The sequence below is a fragment of the Neofelis nebulosa genome, chromosome 6 (assembly GCF_028018385.1).
Source record: "Neofelis nebulosa isolate mNeoNeb1 chromosome 6, mNeoNeb1.pri, whole genome shotgun sequence".
Classification (NCBI taxonomy): Eukaryota; Metazoa; Chordata; class Mammalia; order Carnivora; family Felidae; genus Neofelis; species Neofelis nebulosa.
The window spans coordinates 17,047,739-17,066,410 of record NC_080787.1 but is presented as its reverse complement, the minus strand read 5'-3'; the positions used below and the strand labels follow the sequence as shown (position 1 = coordinate 17,066,410).

The following is an 18,672-nucleotide window of genomic DNA, read 5'->3' as shown; positions in this document are numbered from 1 at the left end:
TTTGGACCCGCGGAAGCCACATCCCTTCAGCCACGACTCTGGGTCACACTTGCTTCCCGAGTGCTCATGGCATTTGTGGGATGTGGTGGCAGGAGAAAGGGATGGGACCTTTTGGGGTGAACAGTTGGGCTGGGAAGGGAGGCCTTGGCTGCTCAGCGCAGGTCCCCCTGGGGGCCTCAGAGGCTGCAGGGTTTGATCCTGTGTGGGGCACGAAGGACACACAGCTTGTTTTAGTTTCCTGCTCAGGAATTCGTTCTGAGAGTCTCGCTTTCTCCTAAGCATTTGCCTAATATTTGAACACAAGGGGAAGGTCTGCTAAAATCCAGACTTGGATGAGTCGGAGTCTGTCTAGCTTCTAGATCCGCCAAAGAGGTCTGGGCCTTCCTCTTGGCTGGTGGCCGTCCCCTTCTTCCCCAGGTGGGCCGTTGGTCGGTCTCTACACCCGGTGGCAGGGCCGGGCCTCGAGCTATCCCCTCACACAGACTCTGTTCCTCCCCTTCCAGGAGACACGCTTAAGGAACCCAGACACATAATGTTGTGGGATTTATTCTTGGGGCTTTCGACCCCTCCAGGCTGGTCCCCCTTTGGAGAAGTTGTTGTGGAGCCTATATGGTTCGTGGTAGCACTTCTCTGAGCCAAACTGCGTCGTGACACCCGCTGCTTGTTCGCTAGGCTTCCTCCTTTCCGTGCGGTTCCAGCTAAATGGGGTCTGCCAAGGTCTTAGGGAAGATGATGCTGTGCTTCTGGAATGAAAATTGAAAACAAAAAAGGCCTCTGAGTTGGGGGAATTGCCTGTGGGAAACTTGAGCACATCTTAGCTGTTGGCAAAACACGTTCCTGACCCCCCTCTGCCCCTGGCTGTTTGAGACTCCTTACAGTCACCTGGTAGGCTTTTTTTTTTTAATTTTTTTTTTAACGTTTATTTATTTTTGAGACAGAGACAGACAGAGCATGAACGGGGAGGGGCAGAGAGAGAGGGAGACACAGAATCCGAAACAGGCTCCGGGCTCTGAGCGGTCAGCACAGAGCCCGACGCGGGGCTCGAACTCACGGACCGCGAGATCGTGACCTGGGCAGAAGTCGGACGCCCAACCGACTGAGCCACCCAGGCGCCCCCTGGTAGGCTTTAAAAACTGGTCGTGTGACATCCCCCTGGCACCCTGTCCGATTTAGTTGGCTGGATCACGGTCCGGGTGGAAGTAGTCTTCACTCCTGGTGATTCTGATGCACAGACGGGGCTGAGAAGTCAGGATCACCCGTGACTGGAAGGGAGGAAGGTGTGTGTCTGTCAAGATGGCCGACCTGGAGGATCTTGATAGGATGATGGGGGGACGGCTTCTCCCTCCTTCCTCTCGTTGCTTTCCCCCTGTTTTTCGTATAAATAACCTAAAAAAGTTTTAAGTTTATTTATTTTGAGAGAGAGAACATAAGCTGGGGCGGGGCAGGGAGAGGGGGAGAGGGAGAATCCTGAGCCGGCTCCGTGCTGTCACCGCAGAGCCCGATGTGGGGCTTGAATTCAAAAAACCGCGAGATCGTGACCTGGGCAGAAATCAAGGGTCGGACGCTGAACCCACTGAGCCACCCAGGTGCCCCGTATAAATGACTTCTAAAACCGTGTAAAAATACACATAACATAACGTAACCACCTCAGCCGTTTTCTCTGTGCGCAGTCCAGTGGCATTCAGTGCCTTCCCGTTGCCACGCGACCGTCCCCACCATCCGTCTCCGGGATTTCATCCTCCCAGACTGAAACTCTGTTCCTGCTGGACGCTAACTCCCCGGCCCCTGGCCGCCAGCGTTCTTGTCTCTCTCTTTGACCGTGATGCCGTGTGTCCGTGTAGGTGGAATCACACGGCACCTGTCCCTTTGTGCTCGGCTCACTGCATTCAGCCTCGGGTCTTCGGGGTTCATCCACGTGTCCGCACGGCCTTCCCTTGAGAGGCCGAGTCCTCCATCGTGTGGATTTTGTGCACCTGCCGGTGGGCGTTTCGCTGAACGCGGTGACCAAGTCTCGGTTGGCGCCCGTCCGCGGTTCTGTGGGGATGTGTCTGCTCCAGGGCGATCCGACCCCTGCCGTCTTAACTCTGTGCTGTCGGAGGCGCCCCGCCGCTCCCGTGGGACGGGCTCCTCGGCCGCACGTCGATGGCCTCGCGCCGACCCGCGCTCCGTGACTCGCGCGTGGCGCGGTGCCGACCGGGCCTCTCCTGTCCCCACAGCAAGAGTACTGGAGGCTCGTGGAAGAGAAGGATTGCCACGTGGCCGTGCACTGTGGCAAGGTGGACACCAACACTCACGGCAGCGGATTCCCAGTGGGAAAATCAGAACCGTTTTCAAGGTAACGTCCGATACTCTGGCCTGCACTTGGGGGCCTCGGCGGCGCCCCCCCCCCCCCCCCCCCGGCCAGTCTGTGACGCCCCTCTGCTCTCCTCTGCCGCAGGCACGGATGGAACCTCACCGTCCTCCCCAATAACACAGGGTCCATCCTGCGTCACCTCGGTGCTGTGCCTGGTAAGCCTGCTGCAGCCGCCGTCTTCCAGGTCCCGAGGCCCCTTGCCCCAAACGACCGGGACGGGACAGGAAGGCTAGCGGCGTAGATCGCGTAGATTGGAAGCTTTGCTCTTTAGCGTGCAGAGGAATGGGATTGTTGAAGTCAGAAAAGTGTGCAGAGGTGAACCGAATGGTAGCATCTAGAAGCGGGGGAGACACTTCGTGGCCAAGGTTTCATCTTGAAATTGGTATTTTCAAAGCTGATGTCCTGACTCCTTAGGGCTGGGTGTGGGCTCAGAAGTGATCGATTGCTTGCAGAGGGCAGGGACAGCCAGGTGCCTTGGGGGTTGTGGTTACTGGGGGTTGTGGTCACTGACGGCTGGGCCCCTCCACACGCTGGGGGGTGGCGGGGGGAGCAAGCGATTCCTCGAGGCCTCCCCAGAGAGTGGGGCCTGAGCTTCCTGCCTCCATCCAGCACACGCAGGAGTTCAGGTCGACATGTCTTTGGGGCGTCCTGAGCTGAGGTTCAGCGGGCCACAGCACGTGGCTGGTGGACAACAGTCCCCGTGTGCTGCCCCTCGGGGCATCTTAGGGCTTCCCGCCAAAACTCACAGATGAAGATGTTTTTAAAAACCGTTTTGTAACCGTGTCTGCCTGCCTTGGCTTCCTTTCTGCGTAGCTAACAGGAAGGAGCGAGCACCTTCTCACCGGTGTCGTCTGACTTTTGAGCCCTGTTTCTTTCTTTGTCTCTCCGCTTGGGAAGAAGGCAGGGGTTTCTAGGTGCCGTCACTCAGGGGCCATGTGGCTGTCCTCTGTAACGCCTCTCTCCCCCTTGGCAGGAGTGACAATTCCCTGGCTAAACATCGGCATGGTCTTTTCTACCTCATGCTGGTCTCGAGACCAAAACCACCTTCCCTATATCGACTACTTACACACTGGTGCTGACTGCATTTGGTGAGTACGCCTGCCCTGGGGGCCCCAGCGTTCCGGAAAGTTCCACCTCTCACCAGGCGGCCGACCGCCCCCGGGAGTTTGCTTGTGCGGGTTGGTCCTGTGTCCCCCGGTTCAGTCACAGGATTTCTTAGCTCCCTTGGAAGCGCTTGAGGTGGCGGGAAGGTTTTGAAGGAGGTTTGATTTGCTCGAATGGTGAGCAAGGTTGAGCATCGTTTCGTGTGCTTATTGGCCGTTTCTGTTCCTTTTTTGTCAGCTGCCTGCTTACCCTTGTTTTTTCTTCTGGGACATTATTTGTTGGTGGTGTTTTCTAGGACTTCGTGTCCTGTTAGGGGTAAGAGCAGTTAGGGGTGTCACAGAAGGTGGAGTGGTTGTGCTGGGTCCCCAGCCTTCCCCTCACCCAGTGTAAACCGTTCTCTCCCGGGCCTGGTGTGAGGTTATTTTTGGCATCTCTACAGTGGGGCGTCCGACCCGTCGCTGCCACAGAGCACAGCTGTCACTGGGAGCGGGTCCTGCTGTGGGAGAGGCACGGGTTTACTCTGACCGCTGCCTGGGTGCCCACCTGTGACCCTGCCCTGTCCGCCCGTCCCCGTCCACGGCCGGTGCTCTGGGCCCTTCCTTCCCGGTGGCAGATGGGAAATTACTGCACGTAATCAGGCTGTCCTGTCACCTGACAAGCCACCGACACCACATCTGTCCCACACTAACTGCAGCTGTTGTCCTGAGGGGGTGATTCGGCATTCTTTATTAAAACACGCAAAGTCGCACAACCGGTGCTCTACTCCCGGGAGCCTGTCTCTGCCACAGCCTCCGCACCAGGACTCCCCTGCTCTCGGGCCACGTTCCCACAGGTGTGCTTAGTGTCGAAGCCTGGTGGGACCGGGGGACCCCTGTGGGGGGCTGTGCCACCGAGGATGGGGGGTCCTCGGCATCCTGCGGGAAGGCCGGAACGGGGGCTGGTGGCCCGAGACAGAGTGCGTGGCGTGCAGGGGTGTGCGGCCTGCTCGTCTGGAGGGCTGTTCCCCGTGGACGAGCTTCTGCGGCCACGCCCGGCTTGGGGAGCAGAGGGTCCCGCCCAGGCCTGTGACCCGGCCCGCCCCGCACACAGGGGCGAGGGGCGAGGGGCGGTGAGATGCTGTGGCTGCGAGGCCGTCCTCGCCGCGAGTTAGAGGTGGGGAGACGTCGGACTCCGTGGGCCTTTGGAAGCCTCATCCCCAGAAACCCTGCTGGTGGAGAGTGGAGAGGAGGCCGGGATGTGACCCTGGGACTTGATGGTGTGTGATTTTTCTTAAAACAGGTGACTTAGGGTAGAACCCCTGGATTTCAGTCACAGGTCGGGAGTAGGATACGCAGGCGTTGAAATCAGCATTTACAGAGAACGTGAATGTGGTGTTTGGCGACTGAAAGCAGGACTTGGCCTCCAAGGGTAGGGTTGCCTCACAGACTCCAGTGGCGATGGAGGGCCAGCCAGTGGGCCCGTGGGAAGGTTGGACATTCGGAACCGGTTGTATCGGGGGCAGGATGTGAGCTGTCTGGCCGACTCCCCTGAAGGGAGGTCAGTGGCTTCATTGGCCTGTGGCCCAGTCAGGACCGTTCCAGGAGTGTGTACCTGGTGGGCCCTCTTGGGACACTGGTGACGACTCCCCCCCTCCCCGTAACACGGTGAGGTTCCAGATTCTTCTGTTGGTGAAGTTCTGCCCACGTCTTCAGCCTTGTCTCCCCCCAGCATCCCTGCGGCTCCTTAGCTCCGGCCGGAAAGGCTTGCGTTGTCCCCTGCCCCTGTGGCCTGGCCCCTCTGTCTGCCTGTGCAGCTCGCCTGATGTGGCTCTCGTGGTGGTGGCGCCCGTCCTGTGCCCTCAGCCGGCTGAGCCGGGCTGGCTCCTGGCACACGGCTCCCTCCGGGAATGTGTTCCTCTGTCCCCTGGGTTTTTACCAGCTCCCGTTCCAGGATTTCACAGCTGCTGTGGTGTCCTTGCAGCCTTGGCCGTGAGGCGCCGAGCGCACAGGCTGGACTCCTCTTCGGAGAACACGGGGGTCCCCTCGCCCGTTCCGGCCGCCGCAGCCCTCGGCTGCCCGGGGGACCAGCGCCGGAGTCCTGTCGTGTCCTCTGAAGGTTTAGGGCACTTAGCAGAGGCTGATCGCGTCTGCATGTGTGTCTGGATCTGATTTCTAGGCGGCTTTCGACATCTGGTTTGGGTTTGAAGGCTTTTTGGCTCACGCGTAGGTCAGCTCCACGTGACGGGGGTGCGTTCGCCCGCCGTGGCTGCGTTCTGGCCGCGTTGGCTGGGAGCAGCGGTGGCGCCCTGGGAAGCGGGGCGCCGGTCACTGGGGTGCGTTCCTCCTCCCGGCTGCCCCCCAAGGCCACTTTGCAAGCCGGCGTTCGCTCCCCTCTCGGACGGAGGGTTGCAGGGTGGGCCCAGCGAGCGCTCCCCGGGCAGAGGCTCCATGTCAAGGCTGTGTCCTGCCCGTGTTCCCACACAACCCAGGTATTGCATTCCTGCTGAGGAGGAGAACAAGCTGGAGGATGTGGTCCACACCCTGCTGCAAGCCAACGGTACCCCAGGGCTACAGATGCTGGAGAGCAACGTCATGGTAGGTCCCCTCCGCTGCCCGGGGCCGCGGATGCTGGCCGGGAACGGGCATTCAGGATTGGGACCCAACCCTGAGCGGTCTTATCGAGTCCCTTTCCTTGCTGGCCTGCCCCCCAGAGGCAAAGAGGACATTGAAAAATGAACCCTCCGGGGATCTGTGCAAGCCAACCTGTCCTCTTTTACGAGAAGCAACCCGTTCTCTTTTACGAAAGCGGTGTTTCCCTCAGACGGCACGGGATTCCGGGCTTATGAGGCCTGAGCTGGCCTTTGAGTCTGTTTCAGGGCCTGCTTTTTCTGTAAGTGGAGACCGGGCAATCTAGGAGGCGGGGGCCACGGGCTTGTGTCGGGTGGTCTTCTGGCTCTGTTGTGCCCTGCCGTCCCCACCTGCTGGGCACCTGGGTGACTGGGCTACCGGTCGGGGATGTTCACCATCACAGGACCAGCACAGGGGCTTCTGACCCTGTCTTCGGGAAGTCCTGGGCCAGTTGAGTTTCTGGGGGTCTGTAGCCTTGAGCTGTGTCCTGACGCCTGAGTTCAGGTCCCCTCTGGCCTCTGCTGACCCCCGCCTCGGTCTCCCGTCCCTGCAGGGCCCCGCTCACTCTGGGCTCAGCCCAGAGAAAGGGGAGCAGCAGCCCCTCGATGTCCTGGGCCTGGGGCCCCCAGCCTGCACCCCTGTGCTCGCCTGGCTCCAGAGGCCTCCCAGCAGCCACCAGGTGGTATCCATTTACCCCCTTCGAACCTGGCAGTGCTGCATGGGGACAGGGCCGGGTCTTCACTGAGGCCGTGCCCCTGCGGGACCGTTGTTCCTATTAGGCCGGTATCCATGCAGATCTTTGTTGTTCTTAGGAATTGTGTGTCTTTCTTTTTAAAAAAAAAAAAAAAATTTAACGTTTATTTTTTATTTTTTGTGTTTTTTTTTTTTTAATGTTTATTTATTTTTGAGACAGGGAGAGACAGAGCATGAACGGGGGAGGGTCAGAGAGAGAGGGAGACACAGAATCTGAAACAGGCTCCAGGCTCTGAGCTGTCAGCACAGAGCCCGACGTGGGGCTTGAACTCACGGACCGCGAGATCATGACGTGAGCCGAAGTCGGACGCTTAACCGACTGAGCCACTCAGGCGCCCCTTTAACGTTTATTTTCGAGAGAGAGTGCGAGCGGGGCAGGGGCAGAGAGACAAGGAGACACAGAATCCGAAGCAGGCTCCAGGCTCTGAGCTGTCGGCACAGAGCCCGATGTGGGGCTTGAACTCATGAACCGCGAGATCATGACCTGAGCCCAAGTCGGACGCCTAACCGACTGAGCCACCCAGGCGCCCCTGTGTCTTTATTTTCTCAAAGGAGAAGCAAATCTTTAATACTAAACCTCATCCAACTCGTGGCCAGCAGGTCCCTTCTGTCCCGACACCCCCCCTCCTGGCCAGCAGGGGTGCGTGTCGGTCCACTCGCTGGGGGAGGGGCTGGCGGACCTGTCACAGAAGGGGGGCTCTGGGCGGCGGATAGTGGTTGGGGGCGACAGCCAGGAAAGCCCCCGAGCCCAGCCTGTCTCCCTAGATCTCCCCGGAGGTGCTGTGCAGGGAGGGGATCAAGGTTCACAGGACCGTGCAGCAGAGCGGTCAGTTTGTCGTCTGCTTCCCGGGGTCCTTTGTGTCCAAAGTGTGCTGCGGCTACAGCGTCTCTGAGACCGTGCACTTTGCCACCACCCAGTGGACGAGTATGGGCTTCGAGACGGCCAAGGTAAGGTGGGACCAGCCCCCGCGTGGGTGCACGGCAGCGCGCACGGCCCTGCACTCGCGGGTCTGACGTTAGGCGATGCTGAGTTTCAGAATAAGAGTTTTGAAACCTCTTAAGAGGCAGCCGAGGGGTTTTTTCTAAAAGGGAAGTTTGTATCATGAGAGGTTTTGAATTCTGTTGTTGACTCCCACACGGTGTTGGGAACACAGTACGGAAGGAGTTGAAGGTAAAACTTCAAAGAAGAAAAGCGGGTGCGGATTTTTAAGTATTTATTGTGAGAAAGTGCGAGTGGGGGAGGGAGAGAGAGGGGGAGAGAGAATCCTCCGTGCGGAGACTGATGCAGGGCTTGAACCCACGAACCATGAGATCATGACTTGAGCTGAAGTCGGCTGCTTGACCCAAGTGCGTCACCAGGTGCCCCCGCACCCATTTTAAATCCGTGGCACCTGCCTTGTGGTCGGCGGCCCCAAGCGATGACCTTTCCCGCTGCCTCGTGCTGGTCTCCCAGGCGGGCAGGAACGTTCCCAGGATTCCCAGTTGTGTCGAAGCCAGATGGAAGTCAGAGTTTGAGAATTCAGACAGCCCCCCGCCTTCCAAATGAGGGAGAACCCCCGGCAGCCGCCTGGTAAGGAAGATGTGCCCTAAAGGCCGTGACCCCCTCTTGCAGGAAATGAAGCGTCGCCACATAGCTAAGCCGTTCTCCATGGAGAAGCTCCTCTACCAGATTGCACAAGCGGAAGCAAAAAAGGAGAACGGCCCCACTCTCAGTGCCATCTCTGCCCTTCTGGATGAGCTCAGGTGACGAGTCCGGGTTCTGGGCCCGGCAGGGCAAGGGGAGCGCCCAGGAGCCACAGGCCGAGGCCGGTCCCGCGCACAGGGGGAAGGGGGGCGGCGGGACAAGGGCCGCCTCTCGGAACCACGGGGCCCACCTGGTGCTCGGCCGGTGGAGACTCGGGGGAGAGTGGTGGCTTTTCTTCTTGCTCTCTCGGTGTCTCCTGTGTGGGGTTAGTACGTGTCGCTGGGCACTGTCAGGAGGTCAGCCGCCTGTGGGAGGGAGTGGGGGCGGGGTGGCCCCGGAGAGGAGACGGGACCCGCAGCCCCCAGGCCCAGCCCGGCCCCGCACGTCCATTTTGGCGCACGGTGCTCCCCGCTCAGCCCTCCCGCCGCCCCGCCGCGGTCTAGCTCGCCCACCGCCTCTGCTTGTGGCCCGTGGGTCCCGCCAAGTCCGAGACCCCGTCCTGGCTTCCGTCCTCCGCGGTCAGAGGGGAGACCCCCACGGGTGGAGGCGGCTCAGGGCCGAGGCCGAAGCCGAAGCTCGCCTCCCTGCGCGACTCCCTCCGGCCGCGGGGCGGGGCCCGACGGCGCCCTGACGCCCGCCCCCGCTCTGTCCGCGCAGGGACACGGAGCTGCGGCAGCGGCGGCAGCTGTTCGAGGCCGGCCTCCACTCGTCCGCCCGCTACGGCAGCCACGACGGCAACGGCGCCATGGCGGATGGCAAGAAAAAGCCTCGAAAGTGGCTGCAGCTGGAGACGTCAGAGAGGAGGTGTCAGGTCTGCCAGCACCTGTGCTACCTGTCCATGGTGAGCCCGGGCGTGCGGCCGCGGGTCGGGACGGTTTTCGCCCCTGCCCCGTGCTCCTCTCTCCTCTGCCCTGCACTCCTCCCCGTCCTTCCCCCCACCCCCACCCGGCCGCTGCCCCCCGAGGGGCCTGGGCCCCGCGCGTCCTCGGCTCTTGCCTCGGGGTCAGGGTCCAGTGCGCTGCCCTGCGGAGTTGGGGCTGTCTTGGGTCAGAACGGACAGTCCCCGCAGCGGAGCAGCCCTGCTTCCAGCCTCCTGGCCTCTGGCGGAAGCTGCTGCTCCTGCGGTCGTCCGCCCCGCTTTCGTCCTCGCTGGCTTCCACAGAGTCCCCGCCGGTGTCCCCGGCCCGCCCAGCCCTGGGCTTAGCCGTGTTCGTGCGGTCACTGTGTCTCCCCACGGCCGTCCCAGGCCAGAGCGGGGCTCGGACACCTCAGGGGAATGGCCGCCGGGCTGGTGTGGTCCGTCGGGGTGGCCGCCCCCACACAGGGCTGTCCAGACACCGTGCACCTCTGCCTGGTGCCCACGGCCCTCCAGTGACTGGAGCTTAGTGTCCTCACACCCGCCGTGGCACTGACGTCCCACGTGGTCGCCGAGGCACGGGGCATCAGGCACACCCCTGTCCCCCGCCTGGCCTCGTGCCTGGAGGATGCCGCCTCACCCCGTGTCCCCCAGCCCTCGGCCGGGTGCCCTGCAGAGGTGGGGGACCCCCAGCTGCTCCCATGGAGTCCAAAGGCTGAGAGAAGGGGAGAACGGCGTTAGTCCGCACCGCACGCGGGGGGCTTGGACGACCGTCCCTTCCCTCCCCTCCCAGCTCTCGAGGCCGCGAGTCTGGGCTCCGGGAGGCGGTAGTGTGGGTTTCGTCCGAGGCCTCTGGGTCCTTGGCGAGCAGATGGCCACAGTCTCCCCGGGTCTTCTTCACGTGTGCCCTCACCCGGAGGGTCTAGGTCTTAACCACTTCTTGTAAGGACACTAGTCCTACTTGGACCGGACCCTCCCTGTGACCTCATTTTACCCCAGTTGCCTTGTTCTGGACCCCGCCTCCAAATACAGTCCCATTCTGAGGTACTGGGCGTTAGGACTTACCTGATTGGGGGCGCGGGGAGTTGGGGGGATAGAGTGGCATCCACGGCGGCCACACACGTGCACACGGATGCTTCCCAACTTAGGACGTTTCCACTTTACGATGGTCCAAAGCTGGTAGGCATTTAGTGGAAACTGTACTCGGATTTTTACTTTAGAGCCGCGCCCTCACCCCCCCGCGATGTGCCACGGGGTCCCCCGTGTGACGCAGAGCAGCGGTGACCGCGGCTCCCAGCCAGCTCTGCAGTCACGAGGCTGAATGGCCGATTCTCTCGCAACAGCTCTGCCCCATGCAGCCCTTCTGGCCTCACGTTCAGCACGGCGTTTAAGCAGTCACACGGGACAGTCAGCGGTGTCTTGTCACATAGGCTTTGTGCTGCGGAACTTGGCCCAGCGTAGACTGCTGTCGGGAGCACGCGTCAGGGGGGCCCGGCCGAGCTGTGCTGTCCGGGAGGTTAGCTGCCTAACGTGCAGTTTCAGCTTTAGGAGGTTTTCAGCTCTCAGCGGCTCGATCCGGGTGTAGCCCTCTTAGAAGTCCAGCAAGATCTGTGTTTTCTTCCGCCTTAGTTTTTCTTTTCCAAGGTGTTTCTAAAGAGAGAAAATCAAGAGCCATGCTCTCTGAGAGAAAGAAAAGCATAAGCATTTCCCCGGGTCTTAAAAATGCTTTGTGAGCTTGGCTCATAAAAGCCACATAGTCCCGTGGGCGTCCCTCTTGTGTTGGAACGCAGTTACGCCCGTGGGAAAGTGTCCCGTTACTTCCCACGACCATGAACAGCACTGTCACGACCTCCGTGCGGGGCACTGGCCTGTTCCCGTGGGTTTGTTTTCAGGCTGTCACTAGGCATTTCCTAGCAGCCTGACTGTTGTTTTAAGAAAGCCTACGTTGCAGTGCCTCCGTAAGCATCTGATTCTCGCTTTCGGCTCAGGTCATGGTCTCACGGTTTCTGAGTTCGAGTCCCAAGTAGGGCCCTGTGCTGACCATGTGGAGCCTGATTGGGATCCTGTCTCCTTTTTCTCTCTTCTCTCTGCCCCCTCCCCTGCTCACGCTTGCTTTCTCTCTCTCTCTCTCTCTCTCTCTCTCTCTCTCTCTCTCACATAAATAAAAAACTTAATATTAAGTTACTTAGAAAAGAAAGCTTGTATCATCCTGAATTCATAGGTAAAAATTGAGATTTTATTTTGATTCACAACTTTCAGTGCTTGGATTAGTAATAAGATTGTATTTTTGTTTATGGTTTCCTCCTTTTGCTTATTCCTGTCCTGAGCCTGAGTGTCTTTAAAAGGCGATGGGTTTCTTCCCTTAAGTGTCAGTTCCTTACTCCCGCGGCTGGCTGTTTCTCCTCAGTCTTCATGAAAAGGCCTGTGAACCTCTCGCGTCTTGTGTGTGAAGGCAGCATTTTCCCGAATTTCCTTCTAAATGAGACCAGGACTAGAAGTTGGGGGGACGGGGACAGGGGGAGGGCCCCCATGCAAACCAGCTGTCCCTCTGCACCCTCCCCACCCCCAAGTCTTCATGTCTGTGGCGGATCAGGCCCTGTGCTGCCTACAGGGACCCTGGGCCCCAGGCCCTGGTGTGCGCTTCCCGCTGCCAGAGGCTTTCCCACAGGCTGGCAGGGGGTCGGGGCCTGTCCGACTTGCAGATCACCCAGGAGGCAGTTGGAGTTTCGGGGCAGGTTCGGGCAGAGGCATCGGGTCTCCCAGGGGCGTGCGGGGGGGCAGCCTCTGGGTAACCAGCAGAATCGATCACGCCGCTGAAATGTTCGGGGTGCGTTTCCCGGTCACCCTGCCACATCTTCTCCCCAGGTGGTTTGTGTGCACAGGGTCCCGGAAGGCCCAGTGCCTGAGAGCTTATCAGCGGCACCACGGTCTCATCCTGTCTCCTCCAGCCTGTCGCTGGCGAGAACCCCTCCTGGGAAGGGGCAGCAGAGATCGGGAGGGGACTTTAGCCGGGGTCGGGCCTCCCTGAGTTGCCCCTGCTCCCTCGGGGGGGTGGGGGGGGCCCGATGGCTTCCGCACCTCAGGACCGGCCGCCGCTGTTCCCACAGGTCGTGCAGGAGAACGAGAACGTGGTTTTCTGCCTGGAGTGTGCTCTGCGCCACGTGGAGAAGCAGAAGTCCTGTCGAGGGCTGAAGCTGATGTACCGCTACGATGAGGTCAGTCCGCACCGGGGGGACCTGTGCCCTGCTCGGCCTTTCCACAGAGGTGAACAGCTGGTGTGAACGGAGGCCGAGGGCACCCAGTGTGGTGCTGGGCCCCTGTCTGGACGGCCTGACTCCACAGAAAGTGGGGGTGGGGGTGGGGTCCAGCCTGTGTCCGATCCGACCTGGGGAGCCCTAGGAACTAACACCGGGGAGATTTCTTTACTTCCACAAACTTCGTTCTATCTCGGTTTTCTTCTTCCAGTTAATGGGGACCCCTGGCCCACCTCCCCCTGCACGGGAGCCTGGCCCATCTCTCCCCTACAGCGTCTCCGTCAGCACCAGTGGCTGCCAGGGCCTCCGTTTATGAGGGCGGGATCTGGGTGCTGGCCCCACTGGTTGGCTAGGCTGCTGAGGAAATGAGGGACTGTGCTGTCCCCTCCCGGTAGGGTCCAGATCCAGGGGCACGGTGGGCCACCTGTGCATGTCCATCGCGGGACAGATGAAGCCGTTGGGGGTGGGGGGGCGGTGGGGAAGGGAAGGACAGGTCATGGTGCGGACAGCACAGGAAGATCAGGGCCTTGTCTCCCTTCTCTCCGGGCCGGGGGGCCCCCTGTGAGCAGCATTGGCCACTTCAGGGGCCTCAGAGCCAAGGCTGTCTCTGGTTTTCCCGGAAAAGCCCGATTCTAGGGTTCTGGGGCCAGGGCCAGACAGCCTTCCTCGCTGCAGCCCTGCAGAGCCCCCTCGGCCACCACCTCCCATAGCCGTGCACTTTGCCTGCCGCGGTCACCCCCACAGCGAGCAGCCACCAGGGTGGGGGTCAGTGCGAGGAGGAGCTCGGGATCTGCCGAGAGTCCCGCTGCACTGGTGACCGACACCTGGCGCCGATGACCCTCGTGACTGCGCCATCTGCCCGGGGCTAGGGTGGGGGCAGGGGGCGCGTGGGGGCGCGGACACCTTGGGTCACTCCTGGAAGTGCTGCAGACCGTGCCCGGCGTCTTTCATCTCCATAGAAACTCCAGTGTAACCAACATCAGGTCAAGAACGCGGAGCATCTGACACAAGCCACTGCCGGGCTCCCGGCGGGGCTGCCGCGCACGAGGCCAGGGGGCGGCTCTGGGTCCTCACCCAAGGGCCCCGGGCTGAAACATGAAGTCTTGTCTTTCTGCATCCAGCTCCCCAGATCCCGTTCCAGCTTTGTATAAGTGCCAGTCCAGCCAGTTCTCGCCACTTCTGTGCTTCCGCTCTGGTCCGGGGCGTCGCGCCTCACGGTCCCCTGATGGCCCCTGTCTCGCTGAGTCCCCGGTCGTCTGCAGAGGCAGACTCCATCCGAAGCCCTCGCGCGCTCGGCTGGCGGTGTCTGTTAGCCGGCACGGAGAGCAGGTGCCACTGGGCCAGGGCTGTCCCCGCAGCGAGCCCGCGCCTCGGTGACTTCCTGGCACGTCCAGCATGAATGCTTTGGACTGCTGGGCAGTCGCTTGCGCGGCGACTGGAGGACGTGTCTCACGTCTTGACTGACCCGGAACATTTCTTGGCGGGGGTGGGGTGGGGTGGTCACCCTTCAGATCACTGTGGTGCTGTGTCCCCTACCCTGGGCGGCTGCACACACCCTTGCACCAGGCCCTCCCCGGCCCCCAGCAGGGCCCCGCCCCCAGGGCTGTATCTGCCAAGGGCTCCTCTGTCCCGCAGGCCCCCGCACCCAGATCTCAGTGGGGGTGGGTCCTGGGTGAGGTGACCACGCCTGGCGTCACACGTCTCTGCTCCGGGCAGGACTCTGGAGGGCGTGGTGGCGCATCTGTGGGGGCTCAGGCTGCAGGTCGGTCGGGGTAATAAGCCTTTGGCGGAATAAGCTTGAGCTGAGAATAGATCCGGGCCTGGCTTTTAGGGTGTGTGTCGGTGAAGGCATAACCGCCCTGCGCGCCCTGCTGCTCCGCTGTACCCGCGGACGTCAGAGCCCGCGACAAAGACACCCTCAGCGGGGAGTCAGAACAGCACGGTCAGCCCGCGGGGTGCCGCCCACATGCTGGGGGCCTTCGCCCTCAGGGTTTCAGGCTCTACAAAATCTGGGTTCTTCCATCTGTAGCCCATTGTCTTTTGTGACTGGAATATGGGACAAAGAATCCCGTCTGTAGGGTCTGTGTGAAGCTTAATCACTTTGATGAGTAAGAGAAAAGGGCGTAGAAGCCGCCTACTTTGTCATTGGACTAATTTTAGTAAATGAGAATCTGAATCCGCTCCTTCTTTAAGCTGTGTGCTTTTTAACTCTGTAATTTCTGGTTCTTGGCTGGGTTTCAGAAATGCCTCGTGAGGGCACCGCAGCTCTGGTTGGAAGGCCCGGTATTTGGGGCACACAGATCCCGGGTCCGAGCCCCCCGGGCTGGCCGAGGGAGCCACAGGGCACAGGCAGGGCCCTTCCCGGCCCGTGGTGCCCCGAAAGCTTAAGCCACAGGTTTTAAAGCAGTTCATCTATTTATCTTCGTTTAGCAAGTTTATCATAAGTGCTTGAAAAAATGGCCACAGACAGCGTTTGCGCAAACGGGCGGCCCTGTTGCTTCTAGGGTGCTTTTCACTTTCTTCCCACACGGTTTTCACTTCTACGCCTTTAACACCTTCCACTTCCGTGAGGAGAGGCTCCTGTTGCGGGAGGGCCAGCTTCGGACTCAGGTGAACCCCAGGCCTTTGAGTGAAGGATAAGCAATCCCCCCACCTCCCCCCCCCTCGCCCCCACCTGTGTCCCCATGGTTCCCTCTGACCCTGGTCCAGAGCAGGTGCTTCTGAAAGGTCTGGCCATATGCCATTTTGGTATTTCCCCCCATGGTTTCTCGTAAAACTGCATGGTTCTGAGTGGTGTTGAGGTTACAAATACATACTTGATGCCGACAGCAAAATGGTTCCCTTGATTGACTTTAAGGATGCTTGTTAATCATCTCCCCTTCGCCGAGAGGAGGGGGTGCCAGAAATATCCAGAAGTAGACACGTGTATTTATCTGCAAGGCCAGGTGAAGGAAGGCTCGAGTGGCCGGGCAGCTGGAATGACACCGCCCTAGGCACTTGGCCTCTTCGGGGCAAGAAGCCTCCGGGACGCCCCCGTGAGCCTCGTGTGCAGGCAGCCCCGTTACCCTGTCCGCGCACGGAGCCCATCTGCCAGGTGGCTGGGTCGTGTGGCCGCGGGACGGTGACCCGCTCTTGCTGTTTGGGTGGCCCAGGCTCCGGGGCGAGGGACACGTTACACGTGAGATGCGTGTAGAAAACAACGTACTGGGTACAGTTGTGGGACTTCAGGGATTTCAGTGACCCTGCCAGCCGTGGGGCGGTGCCGTGGCGGGGGCTCGGGGGCTCGGGGGCTCAGAGGCTAGGGCGCGCGTTGGGGCAGGTGCTCTGCCCCTCATCCCTCCGGGCCATGAAGTGGCAGGTGTGTCTGTGAGAAGCAAAGGGCCCGCTTTAGGGGCCTGGTTCTCAAGGATCGTTCTGCCTGGTTCCCGAGCCGCCACCTCAGAATCGCTTCTCCCGGTGTCTGTGAACCGCCTCCGCGGGGCAGCGCTCCGCGGCCCCCCCCCCCCCCCCCCCCGGTCCTGTGCTGTGGTGGTGAGCGTCACCCCGGGAGGGGTCTGGGATCGCGTGCTTCTGGTCTGTTAATTGTCTTCCTCTCGCCCGGAAACAGGAGCAGATCATCAGTCTGGTCAATCAGATCTGCGGCAAAGTGTCTGGTAAGAACGGCAGCATCGAGAACCGTCTCGGCAAACCCACACCGAAAAGAGGGCCCCGCAAGAGGGCGACCGTGGACGTGCCGCCACCCCGGCTTTCCTCCTCCGGTTCCCCCCGAAGTGCTTCGAGCTCGTCGTGAAGATGCCAACACCGTGTCGATCGATATATATTTTTTTGTAATTATGATATTCTAGTTTGGAGTACTTGCTGTAGGATACAAGCTGTCTTTGCACTAGCTCTAAAGAAGATTTTCTTCTGGTTTTAGAGAACTAATTTTGTTTTAGCATTAAACTGTTGAACTTTTTTTTGTACTTAGAATACCTAGATACTGCAGTCAGATTTTGGAAACTGCCGTATATTCACTGTTTTAAAAACCCTTGAGGGGGCTGTATTAATTTGTATCGCCCCTGTGGCTGAAAAAAGCCTTTTTGGTTTTTTGTTTTGTTTTGGTTTTTTTGTTTTTTGTTTTGGTTTTGGTTTTTTTTTTGGTAACTTGGGGGGAAAAAAAGGCTTTTTTAACCCATTTTCGAAGAGGGTGAAGTTTGGAGAACAAATTTTAAAAAACCAGTCATGTGAGCAGATTTTTCTAGAGAGGAAAAGGGATAGGAGACACACACACACACACACACACACAAAACTTGAAAAGAAATGGCTTTACTTTGGCTGTCTTTTCTTCTGTCATGTGCAAAATGAGTTTGTAATTTTTAAAACCGGAGAACCCCCATTTTGTTTCTTTGGGCGGTTATGGCAGCTGAAGGCGGACGTTGTTTCCTAACCCGAGGCAAAATGCGGAAGCGGACGACGAGGTTCTCTTTACCAGCACATCTCTATGCATCTGTTTAAGGGAAAAAGGAGAGCGAGAGAAGAAAGCAGACTGCCTGCCTTGGAGGGGTCACGTGAGGGAAACCTGTGCCTGATTTCATTAGGAAATCCATTCTGTTATTTTTTGGTGCTGTTGGCTACTTTATCAAAAAACCCTTCAATAGCATCCTTAAGAAAAAAAAAAAAAACCACAAAAAAAACAAAAAAGGAAAAAAAAGTGATCGAAGCCGAAAGTGCTTCTTTGTCCTAGACGTGCAATCTCTCTAACATTCCGTCTTCATGTCACTGCTTGGTTTACACCTTCACAAGTCAGCATTAATCTTTCTTTCTAAACTCGTTTCGTTGACGGTCACACTTAGAGCCACTAGGAGGTCTGCAGTTCTTTCTGAATGTGAAAATGCATTTGCGCTCATCTTGTCTATTTTTTCTCTTCATGTTGTAACAAAAAAAAAAAAAAGAAAAAAGAAAAAAAAAGAATCCCGTCCCTTTTGTACATACGCCTGTAAATTGTTTTAAATACTTGAGCCTTTTTCTCGGTGGGGGGGTGGGGAGGGTGCGAGGACAAGATGAAGAAAAGCCTTACGTTTCCGTTTCTTCATCGGGTGGATTGGATGCTTACAGGGTTTTTCTTGTAACATTTATAAGTGCTGCTTACATCACTGAACAACAACAACAAAATAATAATGGAGTAGCTGTTGCCCTTCTCCGGTTGTGTGTACAGTACGTGTGGAATAAAAAAGGGAACTGTTTTCACGAGCTGTCCTTTGTTTCGTAATTGGATCCATCGAGCCCGTAGCTACTCATATGCACTGAGCTTGCCAGTGGGACTGTCGGGAGCGTCCTGTGATACACTTTGTCGGTTGTTGTTGCAGAAGACTGAACTGTTTTTGGAATATTTAACAATTACATAAACAGAGTCACGTGTTTTCCAATGTGGTTGTCCGGTTTTTATGGCCTTGCTGTGTACTTTCCCTCTTTTTGACAGTAAACTTCTGCCTATGGCTTACAGTTTGACATTTAATTTATTAGCGCTGCTCTGCACTCCTCCCGCGGGAGGGAAGACTTCATGTTGTTTATTGCCAGTTTTTTGTTTACTTTTCAGGTTTGTACTACAAGGTTTAATAATAAAAACGAAGTTTTTTTGAGATTGGTCTCTGTTTTCCGGTGAACGGGCAGAGGGCTGCGACTCCCCCCTGCGGCGGCGAGTTTACCGCCCTCCCCCCCGCCCCCCATTCTGTCCGCAGGTGGTTCTCGGAAACCCCGTCGCTTAGGCCCCACGGATGCGGCTTAGCTCTCACTCCCTGCGCCCGCCGGCTAGTGGCACGTCGTGGGACGCGACAGCAGGCCGGGCCGCCCTCCCTCACTAGGCGCCGGGCTACCAGTGGTGGCGAAGGGGACCCCGCGTGCGACCCGCTCCTCCGCAGGAGGAAGGAGGGAGCGGGGGAGCGGACCGTGTGCGGTGGCCGTTTCGGGGGCCGGCTACGGCCACGCTCGGGAGGACGGACTCAGGATCGCGGGGGCGGCCCGTGTGGACACCGTCCCTGCTGCACAAATTGGAATTCGAAGCCCTTCCGCACAAACTGGCTTTG

The 18,672-nt window shown here is 58.9% G+C and overlaps 1 protein-coding gene and 1 long non-coding RNA gene across 10 annotated transcripts in view; one reads left to right on the top strand and one right to left on the bottom strand.

Moving 5' to 3' along the window:
• The window catches only part of JARID2 (jumonji and AT-rich interaction domain containing 2), a 275,578-nt gene extending 257,350 nt beyond the window's left edge, over positions 1-18,228 (top strand). For all 9 annotated transcript variants that reach the window (XM_058732936.1, XM_058732937.1, XM_058732934.1 and 6 more), the window contains 9 exons: positions 2,217-2,335; positions 2,438-2,508; positions 3,327-3,441; positions 5,925-6,030; positions 7,582-7,764; positions 8,429-8,559; positions 9,158-9,341; positions 12,464-12,571; positions 16,218-18,228. In XM_058732936.1, the coding sequence (XP_058588919.1) occupies positions 2,217-2,335; positions 2,438-2,508; positions 3,327-3,441; positions 5,925-6,030; positions 7,582-7,764; positions 8,429-8,559; positions 9,158-9,341; positions 12,464-12,571; positions 16,218-16,400 (1,200 nt within the window). In that variant the 3' untranslated portion in view covers positions 16,401-18,228. The remainder of the gene's footprint in view (positions 1-2,216; positions 2,336-2,437; positions 2,509-3,326; positions 3,442-5,924; positions 6,031-7,581; positions 7,765-8,428; positions 8,560-9,157; positions 9,342-12,463; positions 12,572-16,217) is intronic.
• LOC131513755 (uncharacterized) lies at positions 9,467-15,475 on the bottom strand. Its single transcript, XR_009262767.1, has 3 exons — positions 15,423-15,475; positions 10,422-15,386; positions 9,467-10,071 (listed from the first exon to the last, which is right to left on the bottom strand). It is a non-coding gene; the product is annotated as an uncharacterized LOC131513755 (long non-coding RNA).
• Positions 18,229-18,672: the final 444 nt, after the last annotated feature.